Source organism: Peromyscus leucopus, chromosome 8b (genome assembly GCF_004664715.2).
Source record: "Peromyscus leucopus breed LL Stock chromosome 8b, UCI_PerLeu_2.1, whole genome shotgun sequence".
Taxonomy (NCBI): Eukaryota; Metazoa; Chordata; class Mammalia; order Rodentia; family Cricetidae; genus Peromyscus; species Peromyscus leucopus.
Genome location: NC_051086.1, coordinates 100,915,821 through 100,933,846, shown reverse-complemented (window position 1 = coordinate 100,933,846; position 18,026 = coordinate 100,915,821). Strand labels below are relative to the sequence as shown.

Genomic DNA, 18,026 nt, shown 5'->3' with positions numbered 1-18,026 from the left:
TGCTGGCTACCACTCCAAAGGAAGAGGAAACCCACCCTCAGCCCTGGCTGTTTAATCCAAGCGCATCTCTGGGGCTCTGGCTGGAGAATCTTTTGTGGGGCAGGCTTCTCCCTAGAAGTTAGACCAGGATCCAACTTGGGCAGGTGGCAGAGAGCCGTGACCCTAGCCTTGGCCCCTTCCGCCCCCACCCATGGGCAGCAAGCCTGGGGTCTTGGAGAGCTCGGCGGATATGACTGTGGGTAAGAGGAAGCCTGCTCCCAGGATGTCACAATTTCCTTTGCAGTGAGCAAGCACTTCTGGGGGCGGGAGAGAAGTGGCTGCTGGGCGGCTCCCGCCACTTGTTCTTTGGTCTCTGTGGCCCTTCGTGGACACAGGTCACAGGTCACGCAGGAGCGTAGAGCAAATCTGCTCATCCCCACTGCTCTGCGAGGTAGCTGCCAGCACACCCGGTCCTGGGAAGGGTGGGGGCAGAGGGGTCAGGGGAAGTTCTGGGAGAGATCTCCATTATCTGGGCTGCCTGGGGTCTGAGCTGTCACCATGTCCAACTGCCAGTGAACAGAAAGGAAACTGAGGCACAGGGATTCGGCTACTTATGGACCATCATTCAAGGCTTAGTGCTGTCTTTGCAAGTGATGGTAGAGACTTTCCTGGCATGGGACTCCTCAGCAGCCCTCCCCTGCCCCTGCCGCCAGACTTTCTCTGGGACCCTAAGATTGTCCCAGAGGTTGTGAACTTCCCCTGTCCTGTGGCCACAGTCGTGTCTGCCCTTCCCATCTGAGATTGGCACAGACAGCAGCACAGGGGGTGGGGTGGGGGTGGGAGGGCTCCTGGGTGTATGTCGGGGGGGGGGGACCCCAGCTGGAGCGGCTTGGCATCTGAGGGCGGCTCCTCAGAAGGGAAAAGAGAGCTTATGGCTAACCGGGGAACCGGGCCACTGGGCCTCACCCCCAGCCAGCACCCAGTAACCTCTGTCCAAGCCCTGCAGTGGGACGGAGCAAGGTGAGTGACCTCCAGAGCCAGCTGCAGGGTTTGAGAGATGGCCTCTGCCCAGCGTCCATGCAGACTGACCTCAGCCCCAGCTGCACAGACTCCCACCCCCCTACCCACTCCTCCAACTGGGACTCCACGGGGACTGACTGGGTGTGAGAACAGAGTGGGAGACTCCTGCTGTCAGACTTGGGGTTGCTGAGAGCAGGGTGGTGACCAGACAGGCTCCCAGGGGGGCGGGGTGACACACCTGACAGAAGCAGTGGGGGACAGGGTGGCTGTGCCCCAAGGCGGGCAGGACCGTGGCGCTGAGGGCAGCGTGGTGTCCCGCAGCCCGGAGCTCACATGGGTCCTGACCCTGGACATGCTGCCCAGCCGTGTGCACCATCACCCTGACTCTGAGCAGCAAGATATCTGAGATGAATGACTCATTTTCTGGGTTAAATCTCCTCAAAAGACTTCCGTGGTCTGGGCTGCTGCTGGAGGCCATGCTGTGTCCGTGGTCCTTGTTGCCCCCGGAAACCACATTGTCGGTGATCCTTGCCCCTGCTGGAAACCACGTGGAAGTTGGTGATCCACGCTGCCACCAGCTGCTGTGGGCTCAGGAGCTTCTTCTGCAGTGGTTTCGATGGCTGCAGACTCAACAGAACGACAGACGTGGAAGCCTTCCGTGACAGCCCCTCCCCCGCCCCCACAAAGCAGTCTAGGCATGAAGCTATTGAAGAGAGTCTTTTATAACCCGCATAAGCTTAAATTGTGCCAGGTAGAGGTGCTGCACACCTTTAATCCCAGCACTTGGGAGGTAGAGACAGGTGGATCTCTGTGAGTTCAAAGCCAGCCTGGTCTACAGAGACAGCCAGCGTGGTTACACAGAGAAACACTGTATCAAAAAACCAAAAAAGAAAAACAATTTGATGAAGATGCTGAAGTGTAGTCTTCAAAGTTGATGGTTTCTAGTCGGGGCGGGGTGAGGAAGGACTCCGTTTTCTTTAAGGGGCTGGCCCCTGGAAGTTTCACCATGCTCCAATGAATATATGGGCAACAGAAGTTAGACTTGGTGGGGATTTGGGGGGGTACAAGGAGGGAGGGTGGACCTGGAAGGAAGGGGAAGTGAGTGTGGTTGGGGTGCATTGTATGAAATTCCCAAATAATGAATAAAAATATTAACGTGGGGGGGGGCGGGGAGAAGCAGTAGGGCTGGCCAGGTAGACTAGGTGGAATCTGGCGTGTGGGTGCAGGGCCTCGGATACAGGAGGTGGGAGCTTGGAGGAGGTGCGGGGGATAGAGCTGTGTTTTAGAACTGTTCTGTTGCTGAGGAGAGACACCGTGACCAAGGCAGCTTATAGAAGAGGGCGTTTAATTGGGGGCTTGCCTGCAGTTTCAGGGGGTAGCCCATGCTCATCATGGCAGAGAGCTTGGCAGCAGGCAGAGAAAGAGAAACCGGACCTGGTGTGGGCTTTTGAAACCTCCAAGCCTACTCCCAGCCACACACCTCCTTCAACAAGGCCACATGTGACCCTCCCCAAACAGTTCATCAGCTGGGACCCAAGCATTCAGACACGATCCTGTGGGGCCGCTCTCATCCACACCATCACAGCCTGGCTGGGTCATCCCAGTGCTGACTCTGGGCGGTGCCTTCAGCCCCTCACTCCAGAAGAGTCTTGCTGTTAGCCAGAGTCAGAGTCGGACACTTCTCTGCTGGTGGCCATCTTTGCCACGGCTCCCCTTCTTGCTGCCTGCCCTCCCCATCGGTGCCAGTTTCCCAGGGTAATGTCCGCCCGATGCCCTCTCCCTGCACTCTGGCCCCAGGCGATTGCCACGTTGAGGAGCTTCTGTGTAGAGGCCCCAGGTGAGGCTGTTGTCCTGGAGTTGTCCCCAAGCAGCGTCTCATGTGACCACCAGTGCTCCTCGGAGTCTGACAGTCCAACCCCAGTGTCTTCCATCTGGGATCTCGGAGAACTGTGGGACAGGACTCCTGACACCTTGGGGTGTTGGAGCCAAAGCTGAGGTTGTTGGTCTTGCTTAAAAAGGCAGTAATGTCCTTGTCCAGCTCTACCTCAGTTCTTCAAAGCTGCACCCCCACCACACACACCCACCCCGTGCTCTGTCTGCATCTGTGATATGGAGGGTTTTACAGGCCTCCATACAGAGGGCAAAGCCTAGAAGGCCGTGCAGGTGGAATCAGAGAGAGGCCTAAACCAGCCCCTCCTTCCAGTTCACCCGTGGCAGCCTCTGGGCAGCACAGGCCTCTGCCGATCATGCTTTGAGAATCACTAGGATGCTAGACCATGGCTACCTCCATAGATGACTCCCCAGGCCCATGATGAGGGTGCTCCAGCCCCGAGCGTACCCTGGAAAAGAGGTTGCCAGGTTCCCAAGGTGGCCTCACACCTACTGTCTGACTTGAGTCTGAGCTGCACCCCTTCTCTGCTGTGTGAGCTTAGGTAAGTTAATCAACCCCTCTGAGCCTCTGTTGCCCACCTACACATCAGAAGCGTGATAGCTTCTCTCTTGGAAGATGTTTTGAGGGACGGTGCATGTGGAGGGCTGGGCCAGGCCTGGCACATGTGGTGCTGATCTTGCCCAGACACTGTAGCACTTCCCAGCAGCTCCTGGGGCTTCCTCCAAGGACGGCTCGCTGTGTTCCTCTGCCTTGCTTATGATATATGCCCGAACAGGGCGTTCTAAAGCACAGACACCACGGCGTTCTCTTTCAACTAGTTAATGTTATGTTGTGTGGATTTGATGTCAATACATTAATCAAAAAACAAACACGGCAGAACAGGTCCCCGTCACTTGAGCAATCAGGCTGACTAATGGGAAATAAATCTGTTTTTATTTGTGGGGTTGGAGGGAACCAAGCCCTCCTGCATATGTATGGCCGGCACCATACCTCTGAGCTACAGCCTGGGCCCCTTCTTCCCTTTGTCTGTGCGTGTTTATGCGGGTGTGTCCGTCACGGCACGTGTGTGGAGGGCAGAAAAGCAGCCTCAGTGTTAGCCCTTACCGTCTGCCTTGTTTGGGACAGGGTCTCTGTTGTCCACTGCGTGTACACCAGGCTAGCTGACCCGCAGGCTTCTGAAAGTCCTCGGCCTCCACCTGCTGTCTCGCAGGAGGCATGCTGGGATTACGGGCGCTGCCGCAGTTGGCTCTCCCTGGGTTCTGCACACTTGCATGGCAAGCACTGTCGATCAAGTTGTCCGTCCGTCTGTCCGTGCGTCCGTGTGTGTGTGTGTGTGTGTGTGTGTGTGTGTGAGTGTGTGTGTGTGTGTGTGTGTGTGTGTGTGTGTGTGTGAGGAGCCTGTGCCTGCCAAAGGACAACCTTGGGTGTCATTCCTCAGGGACCATACACCTTTCTTTGTTCTTAGACAAGGTCCCTCACTGCCTGGGACATGGCCAGGTAGGTGAGGCTAGCTGCCCGACCAGCCCCATGGATCCTTCCTGCCTCTTGATCCAGGGCTGGGATTCCAAATCCGTGCTACCACGCCCAGCTCAGGCCTCCATGCTTGTGTGGACAGCACCTCAGGACGGAGCCCATCTCCCCACCGCAGAAAGTAAATCTTACTCAGAAGACAGGGTTGGGCAGATGCCACTGGGGCTGGAGAAATGACTCAGTGCTTCCATTCCCGGCACCCACATGGCGACTCACAGTCGTCTGTAACGCCATTCCAGGGGTCCGAAGCCTCTGGCCTCTGGGTCCCAGGTGCACATGTGGCGTACAGCATACATGCAGGCAGGCACACACACACACATAGTTTTCAAAAGTGTTTGCCACGTGAGCCTGATGTCCTGAGTTAGTCCCTGGCGCCAACGATGGAAAGAGAGATTAAATTAGTTTTCTTTTAAAGCCAACAATTCCTGGACTTGTGAATTGAATATTTATTATTTTTAAGATTTACTTATTTTTATTTGCATGGAGGTTTTTACTCCATGTACGTCTGTGTGAAGGTGCCAGATCCCCTGGAACTAGAGTCACAGACAGTTGTGAGCTGCCATGTGGGTGCTGGGAATTGAATCCGGTTCTCTGAGATAACAGCCAGTGAGTGTTCTTAACTGCTGAGCCGTCTCTTCAGCCCCAGTGAGCTAGGAATAATGGCACACACCTATGATCCCAGCACTCAGGAGGTCAAGAGCAGAATGATCAGGAGTTCAAGGTCATCCTCAGCTGCACAGCAAGTTCAAAGCCAGCCTAGACTGCTTGAGACCTTATCTCTAAAGGATAAAAGACCTTTGTTGTTGGTTTGTTTTGGTTTTTCTTTTTTTTTTTTTCTTCTTTGAGACAGGGTTTCTCTGTGTAGCTTTGCGCCTTTCCTGAAACTCACTTGATAGTCCAGGCTGGCCTTGAACTCACAGAGATTTTCCTGCCTCTGCCTCCCGAGTGCTGGGATTAAAGGCGTGCGCCACCACCGCCGGGCTGTTTTGGTTTTTCAATACAGGATTTCTCCATGTAGTTTTGGTGCCTGTCCTGGATCTCACTATGTTGACCAGGCTGGCCTCAAACTCACAGAGATCTGCCTGGCTTGTCTGTGAGTGGTAGCAGGTTAAGTTAATAGCCCAAGTTCAGTGGCCACATGGACCTTGGCTGGAGCAGCACTCTGAAGGGCCCTCACTCTGGGTCTCCTCCTGCCCCTCCTGTGGGAGACGGGTGAGGTCAGGAAAATGGGACGATTTGGAGGTTGGCCTGCCCCCTCTAACCTGTCCTGTTCTCACAGGTTGGCAGCTGTCCTGCCTGGCCTACAGCCGTCTGTCAAGTCACTCCATCTGTCCACCACAACCCCAGGAGCGTCCACAGAGCAAGGAAAGGAGCGGAACATGGTGTAAGACGCCCTCCCAAGCACAGGAAGCAGGGACCTCACATACCTGAAGGTAGGAAGCTGGTGGCCCGGTGGTGGCCTCAGGCACCGCTAGGAGACGGGGCTGGGGGCTGCTCAGGCGGCCAAGGGGGAGCCTCTGAGTAAGTGGCATTCAGACTAAGCCAGAAGGTCCTCTCTACCATGTGATGGTCAGGGATCAGAGCGACGTGCGCAGACAGAGCCCAGCTTCCGAGGAACCCAGGACCTTGCGCGTACAAGACTGATGTGTTGGCCTCTTGACTCTAGCTCTAGCTCTGTTTGGTTTTCTTTTTATGTTGTTTATTTTGAGACAGGACTTTCTATGTAGCCCTGGCTAGCCTTGAACTCACAGCAATCCTCCTGTCAGCCTCCCAAATGCTGGGATTACAGATATGTACCACCATGCCCTGGTTTATTTTTTTTAATCTTATTTTTTTTGATGTGTATGTGTGCATTCTGTGTGTGCAGGGGCCTGGGAAGTCAGAAGGCATCCTATCGCCTGGAACTGGAGTTACAGGCTATTGTGAGCCACCTGATGTGGGTGCTGGGAACTGAACTCAGGTCCTCTGGAAGAGCAGCCGGTTCTTAACCACTGAGCCATCTCTCTGGTCTCTCCCTTTCCTTCTCCTCTTTTTCTTCCAATACAATTGAATCCCTCGAATTCTTTGTGTAGCCCCGACCATGTCTTCAACTCTCAAATTTTCCACTTTTATTTATTCTATGTAAATGTGTGTTTATGTTCTATACATACGACAGTGTGCCTACAGAGGTCAAAGGGCAACTTATACAAGAGACGATTCTCTCCTTCCAGTGTGGGTTTTATTTTATTTTATTTTATTTTTTGGTTTTTCGAGACAGGGTTTCTCTGTGTAGCTTTGCGCCTTTCCTGGAACTCACTTGGTAGACCAGGCTGGCCTCGAACTCACAGAGATCCGCCTGGCTCTGCCTCCTGAGTGCTGGGATTAAAGGCGTGCGCCACCACCGCCCAGCCCAGTGTGGGTTTTAAAGATCGAACTCATATTGTCAAGTTTGATGGCAAGCGAGCGCCTTTACCCTGAGCCTTCTCAGCGACCTGGGCTCTAAATCACAATCCTCCTCCTGTCTCTGCCTCCTGAGTGCTGGGATTATAGACGTGTGCCACTATGCCTTTTGTGAGGGGCATCTTCACTTAGATAATGCTCAAGGTCATGGCCTGGCTCAGCACGTCAGTCCTCCATGTGTTGAGCAGGTGTTAAGATGAGGACATTGTATGAATCTGCACCCTTCTGTCTGTCCAGCCCTCCATTGACAGACACCGGGTGGTTGTCACCTTTCAGCTCTGGTGAATGCAGTGCTGGGGACATTCCCGCACAGTGTGTGGGGACAGCCCTTGAGGGATGTTCTGAGGGGTCCCTTCTAGGGAGAATGTGCTTTTTCTCTCTTTCCTATACAGGTGGAAGTCTGAGCGGCAGTCCTTCAGCACGCTCACTGAGGCAAGCCAGCGCCACTTGTGGGTCAAGCTGGGGGCGCCCACCTCCAGCTGAGGGGCCGGAGTGCCGCAGTCAGAACACAGCTGGGGGGGGGGCACATGGAGCCTGGGGGCACATGGAGGAGCTTGGCCTTGAAGAACAGGATCTTGGAACTGAGCAGAGAGAGATAGGCATGGTTTTTAGATTTAAGTTCCATTGGAAGGGACTTAAGGGCAACAGGTGGAGGGTGGGGAGACTTATGAGCTCTTTCAGGTGAGAGCAGGCTGTGGAGAAGGATAGATGGAGAGAACTAGAGGCCTTGAGAGCTGGCTCAGTGGTTAAGAGCACTTGTTCTTAGAGGACCTGGTGTAATTCCCAGCACCCATGTTGTGGCTTGCAGCTATCCATGACTCCAGTTCCAGAGGATCCGCTGCGCTCTTTGGGCCTCCATAGGCACCAGGCATGTGTATTGGGCACTACTGCACATGCAAGCAAAACACTCATACACATAAAATAAATAAACTAAAAAGTAAAATTAAAAGCTACCGAGAGCTGGAAATTGGGGCTCCATGTGGTGGCTGTCAATCATGGCGCCCCCCCTGCCCACCATGGCCTCCTGAGCTTCCCAGAGCTGCAGGGACAGAAACAGACAGCGGGTGCCTCATCTTGGAGCCATCAAAAGGGAGTGGGATTCAGCGGCCCAGTCCAAGCAGGGAAAAGTTCCCTAACAGGGTGCACAACCACCTCCTTTTTACAGGGCCACCTGTCCAGATCCGTTGAAGTTCTCAGCACCCATGTTCAGGCCAGCCTCCTGTGTCCAGTGCTGTCTTTAATACTTTACACACCCACACACCCACACAGTATGATCAACACTAAACAAAACATCCTGTGTAACCATCCATCAGGAATTGATCTTGGTGTGTTCCACTTAGAGAGGGCTTCTCTGTCCTCAAAGAAGGCAAAGATGTCCATCTGTGTGCTCCCGAGGGAAGGGGGTCCACACCAGACCCGAGAAGCTGGGCCGGTCTCAGAAGCCAGGCTGTTTGCTGGAGCACAAAGGCTGCCCTGAGGGACGGCCTCAAGCTCGTTTTCTGCTTTGCCACGCTCAGTCTTTTTGTTCAGTGAGCGTGAATCACCTTTGTTGTTAAAATAGAAATACCAGGGCTGGGGATGTGGCTCATTTGGGAGAGCGTTTGCCTAGCATGCATGGAGCCCTGCGCTGGATTCATAGCACCACATATACCAGACGGCAGCACATGCCTGTAATCCCAGCACGTGGGAGGGAGAGGCAGGAGAATTAAGGAGTTCACAGTCACCATTAGAAACGCAGCAAGTTCAAGGCTAGCCTGGGATGAAGGAAAGAAAAAAATGAGAACTACCAGGCTAGTAGCAGTTTTGATTATCTTTCTCTTTTCTTTTTCTAATAGATGTAGCCCAAGCTGACCTAGTCCATGCTACCCTCAAACTCACAATATTCTCTTCTCAGTCTTCCAAGCACTGGGATTACAGGCTTGTACTAACTACACAGAGGCATGTGATATTGCTGAGGCTGGCCTTGAACTCCTGGGCCCAAGTGATAGTCCTTCCCTCGGCTCCCAAGCAGCTGGGATTATAGGCTGGCACCACTGTAAGAGGCTTTCACTTCACTCTGAGGAGGCAGCCTTGAGGGACCTGCGTGGTGGGAATTGGGCAGAACCACCACTTCCTGTGCATAACAAGGCCTGCCTCCCCAGGAGAAGCGCCTGCCCTTCGTAGTTGACCCCTGGTGGCAGCAGCTGGTGCCTGCCCAGCAGCAGCAGCAAGAGCACCAGTTGGCAGTTTGCCGTGCTTGGTTGTCTCGAGTGTTCCTGTCCGTTGAACATTCCCCCAGAGACCGAGGAAGGGCCCTCTGTCCATGGCCACCCCTGGCCCCGACTTGCTCTGACCACACCCACTCCTCATTCTTCTGCTCCTCTCACGGTTTGGTTCTCACCAAAGCAGAGAGACCAGGAAGGGGCCGCGGTGGGGTCAAGGCTCTCCTCACCCCTGCTAGTCAGAAATGCAAATGAAAGTCAGAAATAGACCCCAAGTTCCTCGCCCCCCTGGTCAGGTGTGGCCTGGCTGCCTCTCTCTCTTTCTGGAGCTCGGTCTGAGGCCACACGAGGCAGGTTGGTGCTGGCCTTGGGCTGCCTTCCCTGGGTCCGAGATCCCCAAGGCCCTCGAGTCCTGCCACCTCTACATGCCTGTTCTGTCACCCCATCTCTCCTCTAGCGTCGTGTCCACCATGGCCTCAGCTGACAAGAATGGCAGCAACCTCTCTTCTGTGTCTGGTAGCCGCCTGCAGAGCCGGAAGCCACCCAACCTATCCATCACTATCCCACCCCCGGAGACCCAGGCCCCCAGCGAGCAGGAGAGCATGCTTCCTGAGGTGAGAGCTGGAGACATAGCCACAGGCAGCAGGTGCGCCCTCCGGCACAGCACCCGCTGGGTGGTTGCACTTCCCAGTCACGCCCATCCATCATGGTCCACTGGCGGCCCAGCAGCCTCCGTGTGGGCCCGAAATATTGCAGGGGGCGAGGCCTTGAACTCTGGAACTTTGGGAGCTCTTTTGCCTGGTGGCCAAGGAACAAGGAACACTGTCCTTGAGAAAAGGGCTTGTTGGCAAGCCTGGGCTCTGGTTGTTTACATGTCCCCTCTCCGGCCCTGACTGGCCTTTTCTGAGGGGGTGTGGGCTATCTGTGGTGGCCTGTGTGGGTGCAGGGTCCCACAGTGCCAGCAACCCACTCCTGTAGCTCCTGGCTCTTGGGGGGATGGGTCAGTGTTTCTGTCCGTTTGGACTCCTGTCCCATAAAGAGCTCATTGAGAGCAGGCCCCAGATAGCGTAGGCTTTGCACACAGCCTCAGACATAAAGAGGAGCTGTGTTGGGGCCGCCAGCTCACCCTGAGGGCTCTGTAGGACACGTGAAAAGAGGCAAGACCATCCCAGATCATGGGCAGATCATGTATAGGGAGGATTTGCTGGGGTTTCCTGGAAAACGTGATGTGTTTTGTTCCTTTTTTTGAGACAGGGTCCACGTAGCCCAGGTTAGCCTCGAGCTTGCTATGTAATCAACAGTTACCTTGAGCTTCTGATTTTTGGCCTCTCCTTCTTGAGTACTAGGGTTGCACGTGTTCACTACCTGGTGCATATAGTGCTGGGACTCGAACCCAGGGCCTGTGTATGCCGGGCAAGCACTCTGCCAACTTGAGCTACATCCCCAGGCCTTGCTAGAAAACACTAGGAAAAGTTTATTTTAAGTTCAGAATGAAGGACTTGTGGAGGGTGGGGTGCAGCTCAGTAGTCTAGTGTTAAAGTGGCCTGGCGTGTCAAAGGGTCTGGGCTCTGTCCCCAACACTGCAGTAACAAGGAGGGAATGGGGACACAAAAATGGGCTAAGTGCTCAGCACATGTCCTCCTCGCTGCCCCGCAGAGGCCCAAGAACCCAGCCTACCTGAAGAGTGTCAGCCTCCAGGAACCCCGAGGACGATGGCAGGACGGCACAGAGAAACGCCCTGGCTTCCGCCGCCAGGCCTCTCTGTCCCAGAGCATCCGCAAGTGAGCACCCGGGCCCCTCCTGGACACCCCAGCAGCCTGCACACTCTGGGCACCTGATCTCTCCCAGGGCCTGAGCCCTGTGTCCCCTTTCCAGAAGGAGTAGACAGAGTCAGTAAGAGACAGCTCCCTGAGGAGGTGGATGCCAGAATCGAGTGTGGCGTGGATGGGGGAGCCCACCCCAGGTGTGAGCCTGACAGGATGTGCCGCAGCATGCTGCCGAGGGGCCTCCCAGTCCCTCTCCTCATGATGTAGCCGTCACTGGGGACTCACTGGGGCTCAGGGAAGCTGATTCCCGGGGCCCTGAGGGTCTACGGTGCAGCAGGTGGTTTAGCTTATATACACACAGGAGCACACATGCCATCAACCTCGGGTCACCTCTCCACACACACACAGACACAGACACACACACAGACACACACACACACACACACACACACCACCACCACCATCCCTTATACCACTTTCCCTAAACACACAATCCGTTACCTCCGTTACCTCATACACAGGTACCCTCAACCTACACATCACCTTCCCCGTGTACACACACCCACACGACACTTCTCACCTCCCAGAACACACATACTGTCATCCCCCATGCTGCCTCCTTTAAACACATGCACTTTTATCCCTCACCTCCCTGTGCACACACACGCACACCATCATCACCCCCCACCTCCCTGTGCACACACACATCATCACCCACCCCTGTGCACACACATGCACCATCACCCCACCCCTGTGCACACACACACCATCACCCCACCACACACCTCACCCCCTCCCTGTGCACACACACACCATCACCCCCACCTCCCTGTGCACACGCACACCATCACCCCCACCTCCCTGTGCACACGCACACCATCACCCCCCACCTCCCTGTGCACACACACACCATCACCCCCACCTCCCTGTGCACACACATGCACCATCACCCCCACCTCCCTGTGCACACACACATCATCACCCACCCCTGTGCACACACATGCACCATCACCCCCACCTCCCTGTGCACACACACACCATCACCCCCACCTCCCTGTGCACACACACACCATCACCCCCACCTCCCCTGCACATACACGCACACCATCACCCCCACCTCCCTGTGCACACACACACCATCACCCCCACCTCCCTGTGCACACACACACCATCACCCCCACCTCCCTGTGCACACACACCATCACCCCCACCTCCCTGTGCACACACACACACCATCACCCCCCACCTCCCTGTGCACACACACACCATCACCCCCACCTCCCTGTGCACACACACACCATCACCCCCACCTCCCTGTGCACACACACACCATCACCCCCACCTCCCTGTGCACACACACACCATCACCCCCACCTCCCTGTGCACACACACACCATCACCCCCACCTCCCTGTGCACACACACACCATCACCCCCACCTCCCTGTGCACACACATGCACCATCACCCCCACCTCCCTGTGCACACACACATCATCACCCACCCCTGTGCACACACATGCACCATCACCCCCACCTCCCTGTGCACACACACACCATCACCCCCACCTCCCTGTGCACACACACACCATCACCCCCACCTCCCCTGCACATACACGCACACCATCACCCCCACCTCCCTGTGCACACACACACCATCACCCCCACCTCCCTGTGCACACACACCATCACCCCCACCTCCCTGTGCACACACACCATCACCCCCACCTCCCTGTGCACACACACACACCATCACCCCCACCTCCCTGTGCACACACACACACCATCACCCCCACCTCCCTGTGCACACACACACCATCACCCCCACCTCCCTGTGCACACACACATCATCACCCACCCCTGTGCACACACACACCATCACCCCCACCTCCCCTCACACACACACACATACCATCACCCCCACCTCCCTGTGCACACACACACCATCACCCCCCACCTCCCTGTGCACACACACACCATCACCCCCCACCTCCCTGTGCACACACACACACCATCACCCCCACCTCCCCTCACACACACGTGTACAGGACCCCTCACACTCCCTCCCCTCCCTCGAAGCGCGTGCACAGGTTGCAGCTCCCGTGTCTGTTTCACAGGGGCACGGCCCAGTGGTTCGGGGTCAGTGGCGACTGGGAAGGCAAGCGGCAGAACTGGCAGCGCCGCAGTCTGCACCACTGCAGCGTGCACTATGGCAGACTCAAGGCCTCGTGCCAGAGGGAACTGGAGCTGCCCAGCCAGGAGGCGCCCTCCTTCCAGGGCACCGAGTCTCCGAAACCCTGCAAGATGCCCAAGGTGGGCTTCGTGGAAGTGTGGGGCAGTGGGCAGCTCTCCCGGGCCTGGGCACCTGGCTCACCCACTGCCTCTTGCAGATCGTGGATCCGCTGGCCCGGGGGCGGGCCTTCCGCCACCCGGATGAGGTGGACCGGCCTCACGCTCCCCACCCACCTCTGACTCCAGGGGTCTTGTCCCTCACATCCTTCACCAGCGTCCGCTCTGGCTACTCCCATCTGCCCCGCCGCAAAAGGATCTCGGTTGCCCATATGAGCTTTCAGGCAGCCGCCGCCCTCCTCAAGGTGAGACCCGCGCTGAAGGATGTATGTCTCCATCCGTGGCCGCCACTCAGCTCACCTGGGTGTCCGCTCTCTGTGTCAAAGCTGTGAGTGCATGCATACCCAGAAGACCAGGGATACCTGTGTACCGGGCCCCAGTTCCCCTGCGAGACCCTCACCGACCCTGTGTTTTAGGAAGCTCCTTTCTCCGGTTGTGGGGGGAATGACAGGAGATGAAGGATCTTACCAGTGGGCAAGGGCCTAGTGCGCTGGGCCAAGAGGCAGCAGTGAGGGGCACAGCCCCAGACTGAGCGTGATAGCATGGAATATGGACGCCTTGAGTATTGGGGTGCCGACCACTCATGTGAACAGGCAGGAGGCTGCGAGGGAAAAGCTGATCTGAAACCTTGGCAGGAGAGGCTGTGTAGGTCAGCAGTCGCTGGAGCCCCATCCTGGCCTCCTGCTCCGGGCAGCTCCTTCGGCCCATCCACTTATCAGATGCTCCATGCCTTTGCCAGTCTGCAAGCTGCCCCTTTGGTCCTGGGTTCTGGGTCTTAATGCTGAGGGAATGCTTGTGTTCCACGCCCAGGGGCGCTCAGTGCTGGATGCCACTGGGCAGCGGTGCCGGAATGTCAAGCGCAGCTTTGCCTACCCCAGCTTCCTGGAGGAGGATGCGGTGGACGGCGCAGACACCTTCGACTCCTCCTTTTTTAGTAAGGCAAGCATGGGGCGTGGACTCTCTGGGCAGGGGCTGGGGTGGCCTGGGAGCTGGGAGAAGTAGCCTTGGCCTTGACTGTGTCCTGCCAGGATCCCTGAAAGGTCCAAAGGCAGGATGGGGTGTGTCCTTTGTGAGCCATTGGGCTGGGCTCCCATAGCGGGGGATGTGGAGTCAGGGATGAGGAGCATGTGGCTTCCCCTTCCATCCTGAAGAGGCCGCACAGATTGGTGTGCCAGGGGATGATACTTGGGACAGTGACTCCTTACCCTGTCTCTGGTGCCCCTCTACTCCAGGAAGAAATGAGCTCCATGCACGATGATGTATTTGAGTCTCCTCCACTCTCCGCTAGCAATTTCCGAGGGGTCCCACACTCCGCCTCCCCAGTCTCCCCTGATGGAGTCCAAATCCCTCTGTGAGTACAGGTGGGCACTCTCCAGTGCCCGGCCCTTTCATCTATCTGCCAGGCTCTGCTCCCCCCCTCCCCCCATGCCCCCCCCCCGTTCACCCTGGGAGGGTCCTCAGGCTGAGAACCTTTGTCACCACCAGAAAAGAGTACAGCGGCCGGCCCCCAGCTCCTGGGACCCAGCGCGGCAAGCGCATTGCCTCCAAAGTAAAGCACTTTGCGTTTGACCGGAAGAAGCGGCACTACGGCCTGGGCGTGGTGGGCAACTGGCTGAACCGCAGCTACCGCCGCAGCATCAGCAGCACCGTGCAGCGGCAGCTGGAGAGCTTTGACAGCCACCGGTGAGCCCCCAGGAGCCAGCCTGAGCCGGGGACTGTTTCCAGAGCCCCCAGACCTCTCTGGGCCCTCACCCCAAACACGGCCCCTCTTGTTCGGTAAACGTCTCAAGAGCGCCCCCTGCAGGTCTGTCTCGTAATGACAAGCTCCCAGACGCGCGCGGGTATGAAGGTGGAGAGAACCCACTCCCCAAAGTTGTCCTCTGACCTCCACATTCATGTCATGTCGTGTGCACACTCACCCCAATATACATCATGCACACACACACACACACACACACAAATAATAAATAAATAATTTAATGTTTAATCCCAGTATTCAAGAGGCAGAGGTAGACAGAGCTCTGTGAGTTCAAAGCCAGCCTGGTCTATATATTGAATTGTAGCTAATGTTCCATAGAGATACCTTGTCTCAAAACCAAAGAAGTTAAAACAGAACAAAAGGAGTTGAAGCCTGGAGTGAGGGATTCTGGGGGAAGTTGGGCACAGAAATGTTAAGGGAAACTGGAAATAAAAAATGAGATAGTCACAGTATGATCGGCAATGTGATCCGATAGACATCGGACTCCGAATTATACAAAGTAAGAAATGACAGGTGTGGAGGGTGAGTGGCTGGGGTAAGGGGTAGGCGGAGTCTCCCAGCTGATGTGAAGTGTGTACAAGGCCCTGGGCTGTTCCAGGAAATGCATGCAGAGGAGAAAGGAAGAGATGAGCATAGCCAGCCCTGACAGTTAGCAGTAGCGAGGGTGATGCTGATCTTCATCCACATCCCATCCGGGGTTTTAAAGAGAGACACCTGGAGATGCAGCTTCTGAGTTTCTGTGGGGAAGGCTGAACTGGGGTGATCGGAGAGCCCGGGGAAGTCTGTCACGTCCAGGGGAAGGCAGGGCGAGAACTTGCTGGGCTGACGGAGGCCTCTGTCTACAGGCCCTACTTTACCTACTGGCTGACCTTTGTGCACATCATCATCACCCTGCTGGTGATCTGCACCTACGGCATCGCACCCGTGGGCTTTGCCCAGCATGTCACCACCCAGCTGGTGAGTAGGGCTCTCCCAGGGGGCTTCAGCACGCTGGGCACCAAGCGTCTCCCACCACGGCGGCCTGGCCCAAGGTGGAGCTGCTGAGGTTCACAGCCTGAGACTTTCCTAGAGGCTCCATTCTGGGGATGCCACCCACCCCTCTCCTCTCCCACTCAGGACTCTGGCTCCTCTAATGCCTCAAACTACCTCCTTGTAGGTGCTGAAGAACAGAGGTGTATACGAGAGTGTGAAATACATCCAGCAGGAGAACTTCTGGATTGGCCCCAGCTCGGTGAGGCTCGGGCTGGGAATGCCTGGGAGCCCTGTCCCCTATCACTCCACACTGGGTAGTGAGCAGTTGGGGGCGGCCCGCCCCTTCTGAGTATGGAGTGCTGGCTCACCAGCCCCTCTCCCAATCCCAGATTGACCTGATCCACCTAGGAGCCAAGTTCTCACCCTGCATCCGGAAAGACAAGCAGATTGAGCAGCTGGTGCAGAGGGAGCGTGACATTGAGCGCGCCTCGGGCTGCTGCGTCCAGAATGACCGCTCGGGCTGCATCCAGACCCAGAAGAAGGACTGCTCGGTGGGTCCAGCCCCCTAACCCTGCCAGCTCCACCACATCGCTCCTTCCCAGCCCAGCCCAGCAGACAAGCCCAAAGCTGGGCTGGGAGAGTTGGGCAGAATGGCTGGAAGTACCTGAGCCTGGGGAAATGGGAGGAGCCCTTGTCCCAGAGGGTTCCCCGCCTGCACCATCTGAATGGCATTGCCCTGGCATGACCTGACCTCCTCTCCGCTGTCTAGGAGACGCTGGCCACTTTTGTGAAGTGGCAGAATGATACTGGGCCCTCAGATACGTCTGACCAGGGTCAGAAGCAGCCGTCAGCTGTTGTGTGTCACCAGGACCCCAGGTACAGCCCAGAGCCACCCGTGGGTCCAGAGTGGCACCCAGCCATCGGAGCTGCCTCTGGACTGCTGGCGGGTGGCTGCGGCAGGCTGGGGTGGCCCCACTCTTCATTTCGCCCACTGCTTTCAGGACTTGTGAAGAGCCAGCCTCCAGTGGGGCCCACATCTGGCCTGATGACATTACCAAGTGGCCGGTACGTGAGTGACTCATGCAGAAGGCTGTCGGATGAGGGTGGGGACGTTTGGCTTCCTGTCACTGAGGCCCACCGCCATCGCCACCCTCTGTCTTAGATTTGCACAGAGCAGGCCCAGAGCAACCACACGGGCTTACTGCACATAGACTGTGAGATCAAAGGCCGACCCTGCTGCATTGGTACCAAGGGCAGGTGAGCCAGCGCCCCCCAGCCCCGCAGGCTGATGGGCCTCTGCAACGGTCCTCCGTTCTCTGCTCGTGGGTGATGGGGCGGCGGGGTGGGGGTGGAGGTGGGGGCAGTGAGACAGAAGGGAGCTGGCTCCGTCCTGCCTGCCGTGACCAGGTGCTGGGCTCCAGCCTCGGTGGGCAGGGGCCCTCTGGAACGCTCATACCCTGTCGGCTCCCTGTCCACAGCTGTGAGATCACCACTCGGGAGTACTGTGAGTTCATGCATGGCTATTTCCACGAGGAGGCCACGCTCTGTTCCCAGGTAGGCAAAGGCTGTCTGGGTAGTAGAAGCCGCAGGGGTGCTAAGGCTCACTGGATCCTTCCCATTTGGAAGCCTTAGACCTGGCCTGCCTCCTAGGGCAGCACTAACAACCCTGTGTCCCCTACCCAGGTGCACTGCTTGGACAAGGTGTGCGGGCTACTGCCTTTCCTCAACCCTGAGGTTCCCGACCAGTTCTACCGGATCTGGCTGTCTCTCTTCCTGCATGCTGGGTAAGAGGTGCCTTGCTGCCCCTTGCCCAGACTCCTGTGCCTTCCCACCTAGATGCTAGAGAAAGGGCTTCTGGACCGGGCACAGCAGGCTCAACCTGACTGCACCTGTGGTGTGCCCAGCTGGTGGGCATGGGCACGTGGGAAAGGCTGACGATGCTCACGTCTCTACCCCCAGCATAGTGCACTGCCTTGTGTCTGTGGTCTTCCAAATGACCATCCTGAGGGATCTGGAGAAGCTGGCTGGCTGGCACCGGATCTCCATCATCTTCATCCTCAGTGGCATCACAGGCAACCTGGCCAGTGCCATCTTTCTCCCCTATCGGGCAGAGGTAGGACTTG

General features: G+C 56.7%; 1 protein-coding gene across 1 annotated transcript in view; it reads left to right on the top strand.

The window, feature by feature from the left end:
• Positions 1-18,026, top strand: part of Rhbdf2 (rhomboid 5 homolog 2) — a 28,158-nt gene that overhangs the window by 8,336 nt on the left and 1,796 nt on the right. Inside the window, exons 2-18 of the mRNA XM_028889718.2 lie at positions 5,700-5,853; positions 9,518-9,674; positions 10,717-10,841; positions 12,941-13,136; positions 13,214-13,417; positions 13,983-14,111; positions 14,405-14,523; positions 14,658-14,855; positions 15,777-15,888; positions 16,088-16,162; positions 16,293-16,454; positions 16,673-16,779; positions 16,905-16,968; positions 17,066-17,160; positions 17,382-17,457; positions 17,587-17,687; positions 17,863-18,016. Coding sequence (XP_028745551.1) covers positions 9,531-9,674; positions 10,717-10,841; positions 12,941-13,136; positions 13,214-13,417; positions 13,983-14,111; positions 14,405-14,523; positions 14,658-14,855; positions 15,777-15,888; positions 16,088-16,162; positions 16,293-16,454; positions 16,673-16,779; positions 16,905-16,968; positions 17,066-17,160; positions 17,382-17,457; positions 17,587-17,687; positions 17,863-18,016 — 2,061 coding nt within the window. The 5' untranslated portion in view covers positions 5,700-5,853; positions 9,518-9,530. The remainder of the gene's footprint in view (positions 1-5,699; positions 5,854-9,517; positions 9,675-10,716; positions 10,842-12,940; positions 13,137-13,213; positions 13,418-13,982; positions 14,112-14,404; positions 14,524-14,657; positions 14,856-15,776; positions 15,889-16,087; positions 16,163-16,292; positions 16,455-16,672; positions 16,780-16,904; positions 16,969-17,065; positions 17,161-17,381; positions 17,458-17,586; positions 17,688-17,862; positions 18,017-18,026) is intronic.